Here is a 15,803-nt window from a genome sequence, read left to right on the forward strand (position 1 = left end):
TGCTGGAAGAAAATCCTTAAAGACTAATTCTCGTCTTTATGATCTACCACGCGCTGCAAATGAAATGCGCATCAATGATTATAATCCAGCCATGCTACTCGCATGGCAGGGAAACATGGATATTCAATTTATTGGTGAGAATTCATCTGTTCTTAACTGGTATTGTACCAAGTACTGTACAAAACCAGAAAAAAGCCATGCCCTTCAAGAATTTGATGACATAAATAAATCTACCAAATCTATCACAAGTAAGTTATGGAATTTTGCAATGAAATCCATATCACATCGAGAGTGTGGTGCTTTGGAAGCATGCGACACACTTCTTGGAATACCACTCTTTGTTACTGATCCCAATACCACAATCCGGTGGGTTGATGTTAATATGGTGCGTAGCAGGCGGTTGAAAGAAAAGTCCATCATAGAAGGACTGGAAGGTGAGTCATCTGACATATTTTTCCCCTCATGGGTAGACTCGCACTACCCCAACAGACCAGAGCAACTGGAAAATGTGTGCCTTTATAATTTTTTAGCTTATTATGACTTGGTTCAAGCAGAACCAATTCGTTTAGCAACATACTATCCTTTTAAAGATGGTTTTTTGAAAAAAAGAACAAGGCCTTACTTAATTAATCATTACAAACATAACATAGACCAAGAGGTAGAGAAGTATTATTATGCAATACTCCTTTTGTTCAAGCCTTGGCGAAATAGTGAAACTTTGATTGGTAGCAGTGAAAGTTTCCAATGTGAGTTTGAAAATTGTCGAGAGCAGTTACCGGATGCTGTAAATTATCACAATCGACTACAGCAGATGCAGAAACGAGATGAAATTGCCAGGGAACAGATTGACAAGCGACGAACTGAAATTGAGCAAGAGGAGGACGGCACTACAGAAGTTCATGCACCTGATACACTACTGCATGCACATACTGAAGCCCAGGATGCGATGGCTGAGTTCGAGGAAGTTGTGGCTAATGAAGACATCGTTGATGTGGAGTCCATGATTGAAAGTTTAAATGAAGATCAAAGAAGGGTGTTTGATAGGGTAAGCACTCATTTGCAAGCCCAGCATTCTTCAGCAATATCTAATCATCCACAACCACTATGTATGTTTGTTAGTGGTTGTGGTGGTACAGGTAAAAGTTTCTTGATAAAAACTTTAAAAGCATGGATCCATTCCTCATTGGAAAAGCATGCTGCTATCACAGCACCTACAGGAATCGCTGCATTCAATGTGAATGGTCTAACGATTCATCGCTTACTACAGCTGCCTGTGGAACATGGCAAGACACCTAAGTATCGTTCACTATCAGATGAAGCCATTAAGATTGTCAGACAGAAGTTGCAACAATTGGTGCTTTTGATTGTAGATGAAGTCTCGATGGTCAGCCATGTCACCCTACTGTATATTCATCTAAGACTGACAGAAATATTTAACACAGGTGACATAAAAAATGGTTGGTTTGGCTGTAAGAATATTTTAGTGTTTGGTGATTTGTTACAGCTACCACCAGTGTTTGAGCAGCCTGTGTATACCACACTTACTAGTGCTACTGTTCATAAGCATACAGACTCTCCAGGTGGTGTGGACATATGGCAGCTGCTCTTTGAATATGATGAGCTAGTTATCAACATGCGCCAAAGAGATAATAGGCAGTTCACAGAATTGTTAGGAAGAGTTAGACTGGGAAAACTTACCGTGAAAGATATAAAAACCCTTAATCAGCGCAAGTTATCCCTTAAGAGTCCTTCAATTAGTGGGAGAATGAAAGAAGTTGTAGATGAGCTCCTAAAGCTACCAGAAGACACTGTTTGCTTGCTGCCGACTAGGAGCATGTGTACAGAAATCAATATCGAAGTTTTAAGCCGTCTACCAGGTGAAGAGTACAAACTTGTAGCGGAAGACAGTGTGGACTGTTCACGATCCATTTTACAGAAAGTGAAGGCCAAGTTGACCAAATGTAGTGAAGACTGCACCCAGACTGCAGGATTAGAGAATATTGTTCATGTAAAGATTGGATGCAAAGTTATGTTGCGCCGCAATATTGATGTTTCTCAGGGTCTAGTTAATGGTGCTATTGGGACAGTCCAGTCCATCCAGCGTAGTATTGAAAAAGCCAACAAGGTAGAGTCAATAACCATTAAATTTCAAAATAATCAACAACATTTGTTAAAGAGAGTGAGTACAAAATTTGAAGTATTTGACAGAGCTTTTGTGATCAGATCACAATTTCCAATAACTGCTGCAAGTGCCATCACCATCCACAAGAGTCAAGGGCTTACGTTGAAGCATGTAGTAACAGATATAGGAAACACAGTGTTCAGCTGTGGTCAGGCGTATGTGGCTTTGTCTAGGGTAACATCACTTGATGGCCTATATTTGATAAATTTTGATCCTAGGTCTGTCAAGGCCTTGGATTCAGCAATACTTGAATACAACCGGTTGAGGCTAAAGCATCGTCCAACTCTAGCACAATTTTCTGTCACCAAACAAAGACCCAAAAAAGTAGATGATATTCAGTGGTGCACAATTCCATGGACATCTGCAGTTCAAAGACCAGCAGCACAAGCCATTACTTTAAAAAGGAAAGGATTTGTAAATAAAGATGGTGTATCCAGTTATGCAAACTCAGTAATGCAGTGTGTGCTATTTTCACCAGTTGTGCGTAGAGTGATCTTAGATGGATGTGATGGAGCTATTAAAAGTATGTGCAGACAGTATGTAAGCAATGCTGACACCACTTTGGATTGCACAGAATTACGTCAAGAGCTAGGCAGTCCATTTGATGGATCTACTTCTCAAGATGCTTTAAAGTTTCTAATATTGATAATGGTAACTTCTTTTGAAGTTCACTTGCCAATGCATCATACAGTCAATGTGCACACTAGATGTCGACATTGTGGTAGAAAAGATGTGGACACATGGACTGAAAATGTTGTAGAATTACATTTTCCAGAATCATGTAAAAGTATAAAATTTGATGATCTAATGAAATTTTCTTTAGGGTGGATGGAATCTGATAGTTCATGCAAGGACTGCCATGGTATTGAAGAGGTTCGTAAGGACATTATCAAAGCAGGTAGTGTGCTAGTGTTTAGAATGAATGTATGTCCATTAATTAAAGGTAAAACTTTTCCACGAAAGACTAGTGTCACTGCAGTATCAAGTAGTACATTTGTGATAGATGGTCAAAAGTACAAGTTAATGGCAGCAGTTAGTGAGGTGGCTACTTCAGCACGACCTGGGTATGAGTACAAGGCTATACTGTCAATAAGTGGAAAATGGCTACATTGCAGTGATCTTTCTACCAGTGTAGAGAATTGGCCACGTGGTTCAAAGGGTGTGTATTTGTTATTTTATCATGCTGTATCTACTGTACCACCTCCAAAAGATGCAGTCGGCCATAGTAAAAAGCATGTAAAGGCTCCAGAATCTGTGAAGCCACCTAAACCTATCAAGCCACATGTAAAGCCTACGATGATAGATTTGAAAGCAGCAAATAGCACCACTGCAAATAATAGTGCAAGTCTTGAATCCAGTTCTTCTGTAGCAGGTGCAGCAACCACAACTACAGATTCTGCACATGTAAAGAATACTACTGAATTCAAAACCTCTAGAGTAGACACAGCAAACAAAGCTACAGATTCTACTGTTAAGAACACCAAAGGACATGCCGGATCCAAAATCTCAGGACCAGGACCATCTAGAGCAGGTGCAACTGCTAGATCATTTAAAAGCTGTGTGCCTTTCAAAAATACAGATGGTGTATCCTGTTATGCCAATTCTGTATTACAGTCCCTCCTACAGCACGGTGCTCTTAGAAGTGCATTCATTGCCAGTAGATACAGAGCTCTACAAGATTTATCCAACTCATACAATTATCCATCAAGAACAGAAGTGCTTTCTAGTAGACAAGTACGCCGAATGCTAGGAGCGCCATTTTCTGTGCGAAGCCAGCAAGATGCATCAGAATTTTTGATTAACATATGTATGTATTGTAGAACAATAGAAAACTGCTTGAATCTGGTAACAAGAACTAGTAGACGATGTACCAGTTGTCCTTATACTTCGTCCAGTAATCAAAATGATGTGTCACTGCTTCTTACCATTCCTGAGGGGTCATCAACTAATGTTACGTTGAGCAGTATGTTTGCAATGATGCAAAGTTGGGTAGTACTAGAGGGTTCACACTGTACCACTTGTAATGATGAAGGTGCTGTGTTAGAATCTAGGCAACAACTGATACAAGCTAGTGATCTTATTGTAGTGCAACTTAAACTGTACATCTACAGAGGAGGTGTTGTGCACAAAATGAAAGTATCAGTTGATGATGTAACGCATTTTACACTGATGGTGGAGGGTACACGATACAGAGTAAAAAATGTTATTTGCCATCATGGACCTAGTGCTACCTCAGGGCACTACACCTCCTATCATAAACAAGAGAGAGGCTGGATATTAGCTAATGACTCCCAATTGACTAGAGTTGATTCACCAAATACTGAAAAAGATGTTTACATTTTGTTCTTTGCAAAAGATTGAGTGAATGTAAGACAATAAATGAAATTTGAAACTATTGATTACTGTATATCAATAGGTCTTAGGTAATGACTTACAATTGACTAGAGTTGATTCAGTAATGAGATGTTTTCATTTCATTCTTTTGCAAAATATTGAGTGAATGTAAGTTATTTGATCATAATGATTATTGTGAAACTTTATTGTTTACTGTATACTAATAGGTCTTGATTATGGGTACCTGAAAATGTCGCATATGCTCCTTTTGTTTCTGGAGACAATAGGTTGAACAAAACCTATAGTTTTTTGACCATTGATAGTTTGTCTAAGAAGTGAATCCCCTCTATCAATGCCTTGAAGAAGCTTACAGCTGAAGATGTGTATGCTTGTATGGAAAGTCTGTGCTGAAAGGAATTGTCAGCATGTTGTATTTTGTGATCATTTTTGAACACAAGTTCTGTACTCTAAACTCGATGATTACAACATGCTTATAGCAAGGCTGCCACTCAAGAAAAGGTAAATTCGTATGAATAGTTCTTAATTCACAGCGGTTTGCTAGTCTTTAGAGTTGCTTGTACAAGTATTCAGTGTGCAAAAGCAGCCAAGTTGTATAAAAGGGTGAATCCTTTATAAGCCATCAGTACAAAATATTAGTTTGTTGTTTGCCCATCTGTGGTAATGGAATAAGATTATATTCACACGATAAAAATTAATGTTGTATACAATTTTCTTTGTGCACTCGTAATATGTGACCAGATTTGCGAAAAGGTACCTTTTTCACACACAAAATTTGACCCATTTTTTGACGTTTAATGTTTCATAACGTTTTGACCATGGTATATAATCGCTTGAAATTTTCAATACATGTAGGTACAGTATCTGGCTACATTTTGAGACTAAGCGCAAGATAATCAGTATAAGGAGTCAAGTGTTACATCATTTTGTTTGCTGGCATGTTAAATGTGTGGAAAAGGTACCTTTTCGCAAATCCAGTCACATATTGCCTATCATTTCATCTACACAATATGTCATTGGTCACCATTATGATGTAAGAAGTTAATGTGTTTGCTACCATAACACATTGGTACATAAGACAACATATTCACTAGTAGGACTAGAAAAATAGGAGGAGATTTTGCTTATTGGTACTGCCTATCTTATCGATCTAATTGCAGATGAGGAGTTACATTGACTATAGTGATAATCATAGTGCATGATAAGCCAGTGATATGTTAATGATCACATCAAAACTGACAACCAAAAGGTCCACATCACCACTGTGTTTGTTTACTAACTGCACATAATATAACTTCTAGCACCAATGGCATCACACAACATGAGGATCACCAGCATTGAACCAACACTTACTAGCCACAGTTTCTTATAATAATTATACAACCAAAAGGTCAGAATCACTTTTATTCCCACCATGTAAATAACTATCCTTTTATGTACCTTCTACAGCAATTATTGATATCAAGCAACAAAGGAATTAATGCAATATCCATACCCACTTATCATCTATTGCTATCATCTAAATTCTTTTGTTACAGGATCAGTATGATCACGATGACAATGATCATGATGACGATGATCATGATCACAATGATCATGATCATCAATGATCATGATGACGATGATCATGATCACAATGATGATGATCATCAATGATCATGATGACGATCATAATGACAATGATGATGATAAAGATAAGATGATGATAATGATGATGATGGTGGTGGACTACTTATCATCTATTTTTGCTATCATCTAAATTCTATTGTTACAGGTTCAAGATGATCATGATGATCATGATGACGATGATCATGATTGCAATGATGATCATGATGACTACAGCTATCGATATTAACCAGCAAAAGAATTATTGCAACATCTATAACTACTTATCATCTATTAATATCATCTCAATTCTATTGCTGCAGGGTCAAGATGAATCATGATGATAACGATGATCTTGATGACAACAATGATCATGATGACAATGTGATGGCGATAATTACAAGTTTGAGGATGATAATGACGACAATGGTGGTGATAACGATGATGGTGGTGGACTACTTGTCATCTATTTTTGCTATCATCTAAATTCTATTGTTACAGGTTCAAGATGATCATGATGATCATGATGACGATGATCTAGATGACTACAGCTATTGATATCAACCAGCAAAAGAATCACTGCAACATCTATAACTACTTATCATCTATTAACATCATCTCAATTCTATTGCTGCAGGGTCAAGATGACAATGATGCTCATGATGACAACGATGATCATGATGACAACGATGATCATGATGACAACGATGATCATGATGACAACAATGATCATGATGACGATGTGATGGTGATGATTACAAGTCTAAGGATGATGATAACAACAATGGTGGTGGTGGTGGTGGTGGTGGCGGGGGTCAGTAGTGTTCTTACACTATATGGTCAGCGCCTCCCCGTGGTGACCCCTGGGCAGTTTTTTTCTGAAAACTGGCTAAAGCTGACAAATGTTACATTAAATGTTATTAGCATTTAAAAAAGTAACAAGTTGTTCACTAACCAAGCTAATCAGGTGTACATCTCAGCAAAAGGTAACAATGCAGTACCCTACATACATTGAGGTATTATGCTTATAAAATTAATAATCATTTCTATTATACTTTGCTTAGATTCTAGAAATAATTAATGTATGTAACACATGTTGTTGAACACCTGTTTTTTATGTAGCACAATGTACTGTTGCATGAATGACAAGAACAATGGAGATGGCTGCAGCAAAACTGGCTATTATGTTGTGGTGAACCCTGAGTGAGCATGTTATGCATACATTGTGCAAGGTATGGTGAAAACAATAACGTTTATATACGCGGGTATCATTTTGAATTGTACTTATAGGTCTCTTTATTCACAGCACCATAGTGCACTCAAGGAATCAATGTATTTCAGTCATTGTAAGTCAGGATATCACTTGCAATTGTTAAAGATGTTGTGTTGCCTGATAAACTTTTAGTGGCTACTCATGCCATGCTTACTTATTGTTATAACTGTGGTGTGTAAAATTTTGGAGACACGGGAAGGGAACTTTGCAGAATCACACACCAGATCTTCTACCATCAAACAGTATGTGTGGTCTGCCATGAATACGAAGATTGAATAAATTGGCAGTGTACTAATGTTGAGACTGTATTTCTGGAATATTTGAAGACAGTTAACAAGAACTGGTAAACGTTGTACATGATTATTTTTCATATGCATTCTTTGATCATGTTGATAATGTGTTTCTACATATTACCATAAATAATATGTTTGCAAAGGTAAAGAGTTTTAGTGGTAGTGGGTTCACAACTATACCTCATGTAGCTAATGTAAGCGGTTAGACCTACATAAAGGCTAATAGCTGCCCACAGATTGTGTAGCAGCCTTTCTTTAACACCATAATGATTGTAGATCAGGATTTTTTTAAGTAGTACAGTAAATGCTTATCAGAACACATTGAGGATCTATCGCTTTTCCAATCACATGTAACCATAACTTAGTTTGATTTGTATTGCAAATAATCATGATTGTATTTTAAATAATTATGGTGGGGTTATAGAAAATAGGCCTGCATCAGAATACCAGTATAACAAATGCATGCATATTTATAGTCTGGAGTGCTATGCCACTATAATATTGAGGGATATTTCAAACTATAGAGCTTAATTCTATGAAAATAGATCAATGCTCCCTAATAGAGCAGTCAGAGGAAACTGCAAATTACAGTAGAGCACTTACTTAGATGATACTCTCCAATAGAACAGTCACTTTGTAGTGAAATACATTAATAGAGCATTAACTGATTATGTATAAATAAAATATTCCAAGATAGTTGTAAGAAATGTTGCTAACCTAGGAGCACAATGTAAGAATAATTGGAATACTGAAGAGCATACTAGAGAAAATTTCTGAAAGCATTTTGGACAAATTTTTGAACATTAATGAGTAGATTTGTGAAAAGGGGAACATTCAATTCCATGCACTTGAGAGACCAACTTAGTATTCAAGTAACATGTAAACCTGAACATTTTCTCCGTTTATTAACCCATGTTTGTGCACACTTCTTCAAGTCAATAGCCCTTTTTGATTTGATCATCAAAGTTGGTAAATTGATGTTTGTGGAAGAACCATATTCGGAAAACTGGTTACATAACTTTAACTCAAGTCTAATAGAAAGTCCCTTCCACAGCAATACATCATACAACAACAATATATAAGTTATAATCAAAAGATCTGAAGGTCCTGTCACAATATTATTGGCCATTGATATCATCATCATCATCATCATCATCATTCAATTCTATAAAGGTAATTATAATAGTATGTAGTGACATTACACGCTAGCAATAATATATTAATTAGTGCCACTATGAAAGCTACAAAGTGCACAATATATATAATCATTGAACAATACAAATTCCATTTGAAATTTATAGGTGACCAGCACCTATGTGGTGGGCATTAAACAGAAGTTTTAGACAACTTGCAATCATATCTGTAAAAATGGGGTCTTAGCTATATCTGGCTTTCTAAATTCCTAAGTTATACTTGTTCTCATGGTGTCCACCTGATTACTACACACAGCAATAGTGACATGTTAGGGAAGCAATGTAAATCTAAAGCTGGTCAGCACCTTAAGTCAGGCAATTTGATTGTTTCTCACCCCCACCTGCATCCCTTTTTACCCCACTGCCTCTAATTTCATTATTGCTATTGTCAATCATGTGTACAAGCATTTCAATGCTAAATTGTTGACTACCATATTTTTACAGTACAGCAAAAGTCACTTGCATCTCAGAAACTGTGGTAACTACACTGTAAAACATAAGGATTAGTTCTTAAAAGGCTTAGCTAACCTTTGTAGTAACAGACAGTTTGATTTGGAGTATTTTCTTTTATAATGAATAACGACCTCTGGCCTGCATGAAAATCCAAATTTTTGTGGATGAGAAATAAGTAATCAAGTCCGCCTGGCCTTATCCACAAGACAGGTTATAGGTTATCAGATGCACACAATTAGAAAGTCCTTTTTTGAAAATTCTGTCTCAATTATTGCACATTAATATGATGACACCCATGAAGATAAAGCTAAAATATATTACCATGCCTTCCCCTTTTTCACAGCAACGTAGTTATTAACCATATTAGTACCTTATTTCCGCTTCCTATCACGTGATCCAGCCTCGTGACTTCGCCGTGACCAATGTGTCCTATATGTTGGAAGAACGTTTACAATATCACAAGCAAAGATTTTTTACCTGTCCTGGCGAGGACGGGAACGCGAACGAGAGACACCGGATCCATTGTCGTCGTCCATGTCAGCATCATCCATATCACAGTCCTCGCTCTGTCTCTCTACGACGGTGAGCTTCCTGAGCAACTCAGCGAACTGCTCGCCTGTTAAGTTGACACTTAACGGCTGTGGCGGTGGAGTAGGAGGAACGGGAGGAAGCGTTCCAGAGGGTGTAGTAGCAGATACAGTAGGGGCAGGGTTGCTGCGACCTGGGCTGCAAAGTTTCCGGCAGAGGCACACCAGTATCGTACACCCAGTGACGACGACAAGCAAAAGCATGCTGAGCAAAACCCAACCAGGAACAACAACTTCAGGTAACATTGTAGTTGACTGTGAACCGAATGAATTTGGTCTGAATTTTATAGTGCAATTTGTGACGTCACAGTGTGCTTTAAATAGAAAAAAATATGTAGCTATGTGAAGATGACGTGGTCACCCTCTATTGATGAAAGATTATGAATGGAACCATTACATGTTTTTGTGAGTTCATTAATGACTTGCTTGTGTTTGTCATCTCTTTAGTGTTGTTCGGTTTTGTATTGTTGCAATATGTCCAGTTGTTCTTGCTTGTAGCTATTATTGTATTATCTAATTTTTGCACTGTTTATTTAGTGTTACTATATGTCGTTACTCCTGCAAGGAAGAACACTCTGGAAAATTGCATGAAAGGATAGAAAATCAGTAAATGGTGGATCCTATGACAAATGTGATGCTGGACAGGGATATATTTCAGCTACTTAATAAATAAGCCACATGATCGGCAACTATTTTGCTCTCTTCAGTAACTCTCAGAATGATTAATTGATTTAGTCAGAGAGGACAAGCTAAGGAGTTCTAGTTGTCATGCTACTAATCAGGAGTAAACTGCAACAGCGGAGAGCACTCATCATCACCCACAACCACAAACAGTATGACGTCTGGATTAAATTTGTCAATATAACTAGCTAGCTAGTTATCAATAACTGTGTAGAAGGTTGAGAGTAACTGATTTAATTTGTTATTACAAAAAGGAAACTGCAAAAAGGCCAAATACCTGAAAAGACAAGATTGGATTTGAACTCATCAAATCGTTCAAACAAGCTATTCAGAGTTTAGCACTGCATTGTTCAACAACTCACTGTCTTGTAAAAGTACTTGTAATACATAAAAATGAATTTATATCTTGTGATTGATTAATACTGTTATTCATGATGTTGGTTGACAAAACGTTGGTGTCACTTATACAACCCTTATTATATGTGACCGGATATGCGAAAAGGGGTCTTACAGTCTTTCCAAATTTCCAAGTTTGATGCCATAAGGTTTAACTTGTTGTCTTAAAATTGCATCCAGGAATAATGCTATGATAGGAGTGTAAAGTGACCAAATTTTAGGCTGGTACCGTACTCACAAGTGAAGTTATGAATTGCCAAGTACATGCAATTGGTAAGACCCTTTTCGCAAATTCGGTCACATATACACACTTAATTAACATTAATATATATATATATATATATATACTTAATATATTAAAGAACAGTATATGGTGCAATTCTCCATCAGATCAAGATACTGTTCACTTGAATTTCCACAGTACACTGATCAATATGTGTCATCTTCTCACTCGTCCCCCTATAAAGTTCAGTTACAAAGAAGTGTGACATAGTAGATAATATACAAAACAATTCCTTGAAAAAGCAATGAAATATAATTCAAAAACATCAACTTAAAGCAGTTAGCTGAAAATTGGCATGTAGCTGGAATAGTCATCGCAGAAAGTCCTTGCAGTAGTACAGAACAATCGGTATGTAAACCACTAAATTATGATTCCAAAGCCACTACGTGTAGCAAATACGAGATCGAGATACTCTAATAGAACAGTCACCCTAATAGAGCATTCAGCTAGTTCATGACTTACTCCATTATAGATTGCAAGTCATGCTGTAGGGAGTCCAGCAGCAACCAGTTAACACTGTAGATAGTTCAACTACAAGTAAGTCACCTTGCAGAGAGTTCAGCTACAAAGAAACCATCTTGTAGAGAGCTCAGCTACAAACAAATCACCTGTACAGAATTCAGCTACAAACAAATCACCCTGTAGAAAGATCAGCTAGAAGAAGTCACCTTGTAGAGAGTTCAGCTGCAAACAAATCACCCTGTAGAGAGATCAGATAGAAGAAGTTACCTTGTAGATAGTTCAGCTACTAACAAAATCCTGTAGAGAGATCAGATAGAAGAAGTTACCTTGTAGGTAGTTCAGCTACAAATGATTCACCCTGTAGAGAGATCAGCTAGAAGGACTCACCTTGTAGAGTGTTCGGTTATAAAGAAACCACCATGTAGAGTTCTATAATAAATATATGTATTATATATTATAATTTGTACATTTACTGATAAAATCAAAAATATTTAATACCTGCTTCATCTTTTCTTCTTCCTGTGGTAAAGAAAAAAACAAAGGTTTAAAAAGCTCCAAAGCCGACCATAGGGTATACAAATACAAAAAGAAGTGAAATCTAATCAAAAACAGCCAAGCTGTAAAAAAGGAGTGCGGCCCTTGAAAAGGCTATGGTGAAAAAAGATGTGAAATCCAAGGTGGCGGCCAAGAAATGGCTGTGATGGTAGGTTAATGGTAAAAATTTTAATAACGACAATTCAGGTGAATTTGGTGCCGCTTGGTCAATTGGCACAAAATTCACCAGAATTGTCGTTATTAAAATTTTTACCATTAACCTACCATCACAGCCATTTCTTGGCCGCCACCTTGGATTTCACATCTTTTTTCACCATAGCCTTTTCAAGGGCCGCACTCCTTTTTTACAGCTTGGCTGTTTTTGATTAGATATAATATACATAATAGATTCAATGATCAACCATTAAAAGCATTGCTTCTCTTGCTGCTGCTTATACTGCTTGTTGCTTGCTGCTGCTGCATGATGTTGCTTACTGCTAGCTGCTGCTGCTTGTTGCTGCTGCTTGTTGCTGCTGTTTGATGTTGCTTACTGCTAGCTGCTGCTGCTTGTTGCTGCTAGCTGCTGCTGCTTGTTGCTGCTAGCTGCTGCTTGTTGCTGCTAGCTGCTGCTTGTTGCTGCTAGCTGCTGCTTGTTGCTGCTGCTTGTTACTGCTAGCTGCTGCTACTTGTTGCTGCTGCTGCTAGCTGCTGCTGCCGCTTGTTGCTGCTAGCTGCTGCTGCCGCTTGTTGCTGCTAGCTGCTGCTGCCGCTTGTTGCTGCTAGCTGCTGCTGCCGCTTGTTGCTGCTAGCTGCTGCTGCCGCTTGTTGCTGCTAGCTGCTGCTGCTAGCTTGCTACTAGCTGCTGCTGAATGATATATGGAAAAAATGACAATTTTAAATAATTATCATAATGTGCACTAATTATACGTGTATATATACTGTACCTTGAACCATAGCAGGAGCGGATTTGGGGGTGGGGGATAAGGGGGCTATAGGCCCCCTTCCTTTCCAAGTTAGTACTTGGCTAATAAAATGCTAACTCTTCTATGTATATCAAAAGCAGACTTATTTCAGGAACTATGCATCACTACCAACACATAATTATAATGTCTATGTAACTATTATACCTATTGTTCAACCCTGTTCTAGGAGAGTATATATGGCTTCCTTTTCCTCAAGAGTTCTCCAAGAAAAGGTTTTGATTGTGGGTTGCATCTTTAGTTGCAAAAGTTTTAATTGTGGGTTTTGTTTTAGTCAGATAATTAGCAGTGTTTTCCACTATGGCTATAAGAGGTGATTAGTATGGTTTTATATTTTTAAATTGAATCAATTATGTGATTTAAAAAGTGTTAGTTTATTCGGTTAGAGTTATCAGCTTCAGTATAAAATGTAGTTACCAACTCAAACAATTAGCAAACTGTAGTATTTTGGTATTTTACAAGTTTATAAGGCTGCTACATATGAATGTAAAATCTGTATCAGTTACCTTCTGATATGACCCATGCTGTGGGTTATGGTGCTGGTATTTGTAGCTAGCTGTAGATCAGTCTTCATAACCCAGCAGATCTAGAAATAAGTTGACCATCACAACAGTAAATTTAGAAACCCATAAATGCAAATATAGCTGCACTTTGCTAAGGGTTTCCAGTGGACTAGCTAATAGCTACTAGTATATATACCCTTCACTACATTCTACTTTTCAGTAAACTTTATTGGTATTAAGGCTAACAAAGTGTCACTAAAACTAGGCTAAGAAACATGTATACTAATAATTGTGACGTTCAACACCACTACTACTTAGATATACATTTTTCTGCCTCTGTTTAGTTATACATGTTACTTCCACACATTAGCCCACAAAGGTTTCCCTTATTGTCTGGCTTTGTTTTATCATGTAGCATTTAGAAACAGCATCCTTCATGCTGACTGAAAAATCATCACAGTCACACTTGTGTAGTTTGTAGTCATAGTCACCCTATGTTGATGAATTCCAGATGGTCTTTAGAAGATGATCATGATAGTCTAGTGTTCCATAAAGAGAGTCTGCCGTGAATCTTTTGATGTTGAGGCTGGGGAAAGGATTTTCCACAATTCTTCCAACCTCATGATGTGTGAAATAATCTACTTCTTCCAATGGGATCCAAGAACATTATTTTTATCAGTAAGATAGAAGTTGAGCCTGTTGAAGAGGAGCTGATGCATTGTGGTATATAGCTAGCTATATCTAAATACTTGGGAGCTTCAAATGATAAGATTATCATGCACGCAGCTACCACTGTGAAAAAGAGGGATATAAGATGGTATTTCCAGTGGTTGATTAAATACATAAAAGCTTGGTATAACCTGTATTATACTAACAATCTCACGTAAGGCTTTAGTTAATGTGTTAAACATACTGAAACAATATATGCGATGGTATAGTGTGGGCATTGAATTAGATATAAGCTATTTCAGGTAATTAATGTGGTATATAAACTGAAACCATATATGCAATAGTATAGTATGCATTATACTAAAGTATAACATGAGTATAATATAGGATTTATAGTACGGGCTTATTTGTATTCAATAAGCCACTGGAAATACCATCTTATATCCCACCTTTTTCACAGTGTACTCAATGCATAATGCAGTCAGTTAATGGAAAAGTAAATGTGTTTTGATAAATTGAAATTCCATTATTTTCCACTGAAAAACTGCTAAAAACACTCTCTGATTCACTTTTAGAGGGCCTAAATTTCAAAAATTTCTTTGGGGGATGCCTAGCCTTGCATTATCATAACATGTGATAAATGTAATACAGTGGAACCTCAGATATCTGAGCCCCTTGGGACCAGGGGTGGTCCATAAATATGAAAATTTGCGTCTCTGAAACTATTTATAAATAACAGCATAATGAAAATATCAGTATTTCAGCTATCCTAATAGAACAGTCACTACTCTAACAGAGCAGTCATTTCTGTAGTTCAGTTAACCTAAAATTTGGGTTCGGATACGTAACTGCATGAGGTTCCACTGGACCAAGAATTTGTTTACGTATATCTAAACATGGTTATGCATGGAGTAGAATATATACAAGTATGTATAATTTGCAATTGCTTAATTTCAGCATGGCAGATATCCAAGATAATGTTTCACTGTTATCAGATAATGACAATGATCAAAGTTAGTATGTACAATAATTGAGTAGTTTATTGCCAAATAAGTGTTCTGTGCACTTTGTGAAGTGATGAAGAAGTTGTAGGGTAAGGTGAAAATTAAACATTATAGGGCAAGTTGTCCAATTATTAGCCAGCGTGATTATTGTCATGTAGTTGAGTACACAATATACGTGTGTAGCAGCAGCTAAAGCTTGTATGACAGGAGATTGGGGAACTGGCTGGGGGTATCCTTTCCCTGGGGATTTCTTTTGCAAAAATATGGCTTTTTTGAAAAATTGTTAAAATGTCTATAACAAACTTGAGATAGATAAGCATTTTTAGGAATCAATCTTTTTTTAAGAAACTGCT

At 37.1% G+C, this 15,803-nt stretch overlaps 1 protein-coding gene and 1 long non-coding RNA gene across 6 annotated transcripts; one reads left to right on the top strand and one right to left on the bottom strand.

The window, feature by feature from the left end:
* Window positions 1–64: 64 nt before the first annotated feature.
* Window positions 65–7,844, top strand: LOC136246582 (uncharacterized). Of its 5 annotated transcripts, none has more exons than XM_066038076.1 (10): window positions 65–4,549; window positions 4,599–4,684; window positions 4,744–5,035; window positions 5,695–5,924; window positions 5,984–6,254; window positions 6,309–6,586; window positions 6,641–7,125; window positions 7,262–7,371; window positions 7,430–7,485; window positions 7,545–7,844. In XM_066038076.1, the coding sequence occupies exon 1, from the start codon at window positions 65–67 to the stop codon at window positions 4,541–4,543; it is 4,479 nt and encodes a 1,492-aa protein (XP_065894148.1). In that variant the 3' UTR covers window positions 4,544–4,549; window positions 4,599–4,684; window positions 4,744–5,035; window positions 5,695–5,924; window positions 5,984–6,254; window positions 6,309–6,586; window positions 6,641–7,125; window positions 7,262–7,371; window positions 7,430–7,485; window positions 7,545–7,844. The 5 variants fall into 5 exon arrangements, with proteins under 5 accessions (XP_065894148.1, XP_065894147.1, XP_065894145.1 ...); XM_066038075.1 differs by having other exon boundaries at window positions 5,695–5,783; window positions 5,836–5,924; window positions 6,309–7,125; XM_066038073.1 differs by having other exon boundaries at window positions 6,309–7,125.
* An 887-nt stretch (window positions 7,845–8,731) lies between these two features.
* LOC136243180 (uncharacterized) lies at window positions 8,732–12,291 on the bottom strand. Its single transcript, XR_010694768.1, has 3 exons — window positions 9,829–12,291; window positions 9,722–9,780; window positions 8,732–8,870 (listed from the first exon to the last, which is right to left on the bottom strand). It is a non-coding gene; the product is annotated as an uncharacterized lncRNA (long non-coding RNA).
* Window positions 12,292–15,803: the final 3,512 nt, after the last annotated feature.

The sequence above is a fragment of the Dysidea avara genome, chromosome 2 (genome assembly GCF_963678975.1).
Source record: "Dysidea avara chromosome 2, odDysAvar1.4, whole genome shotgun sequence".
Lineage (NCBI taxonomy): Eukaryota > Metazoa > Porifera > Demospongiae > Dictyoceratida > Dysideidae > Dysidea > Dysidea avara.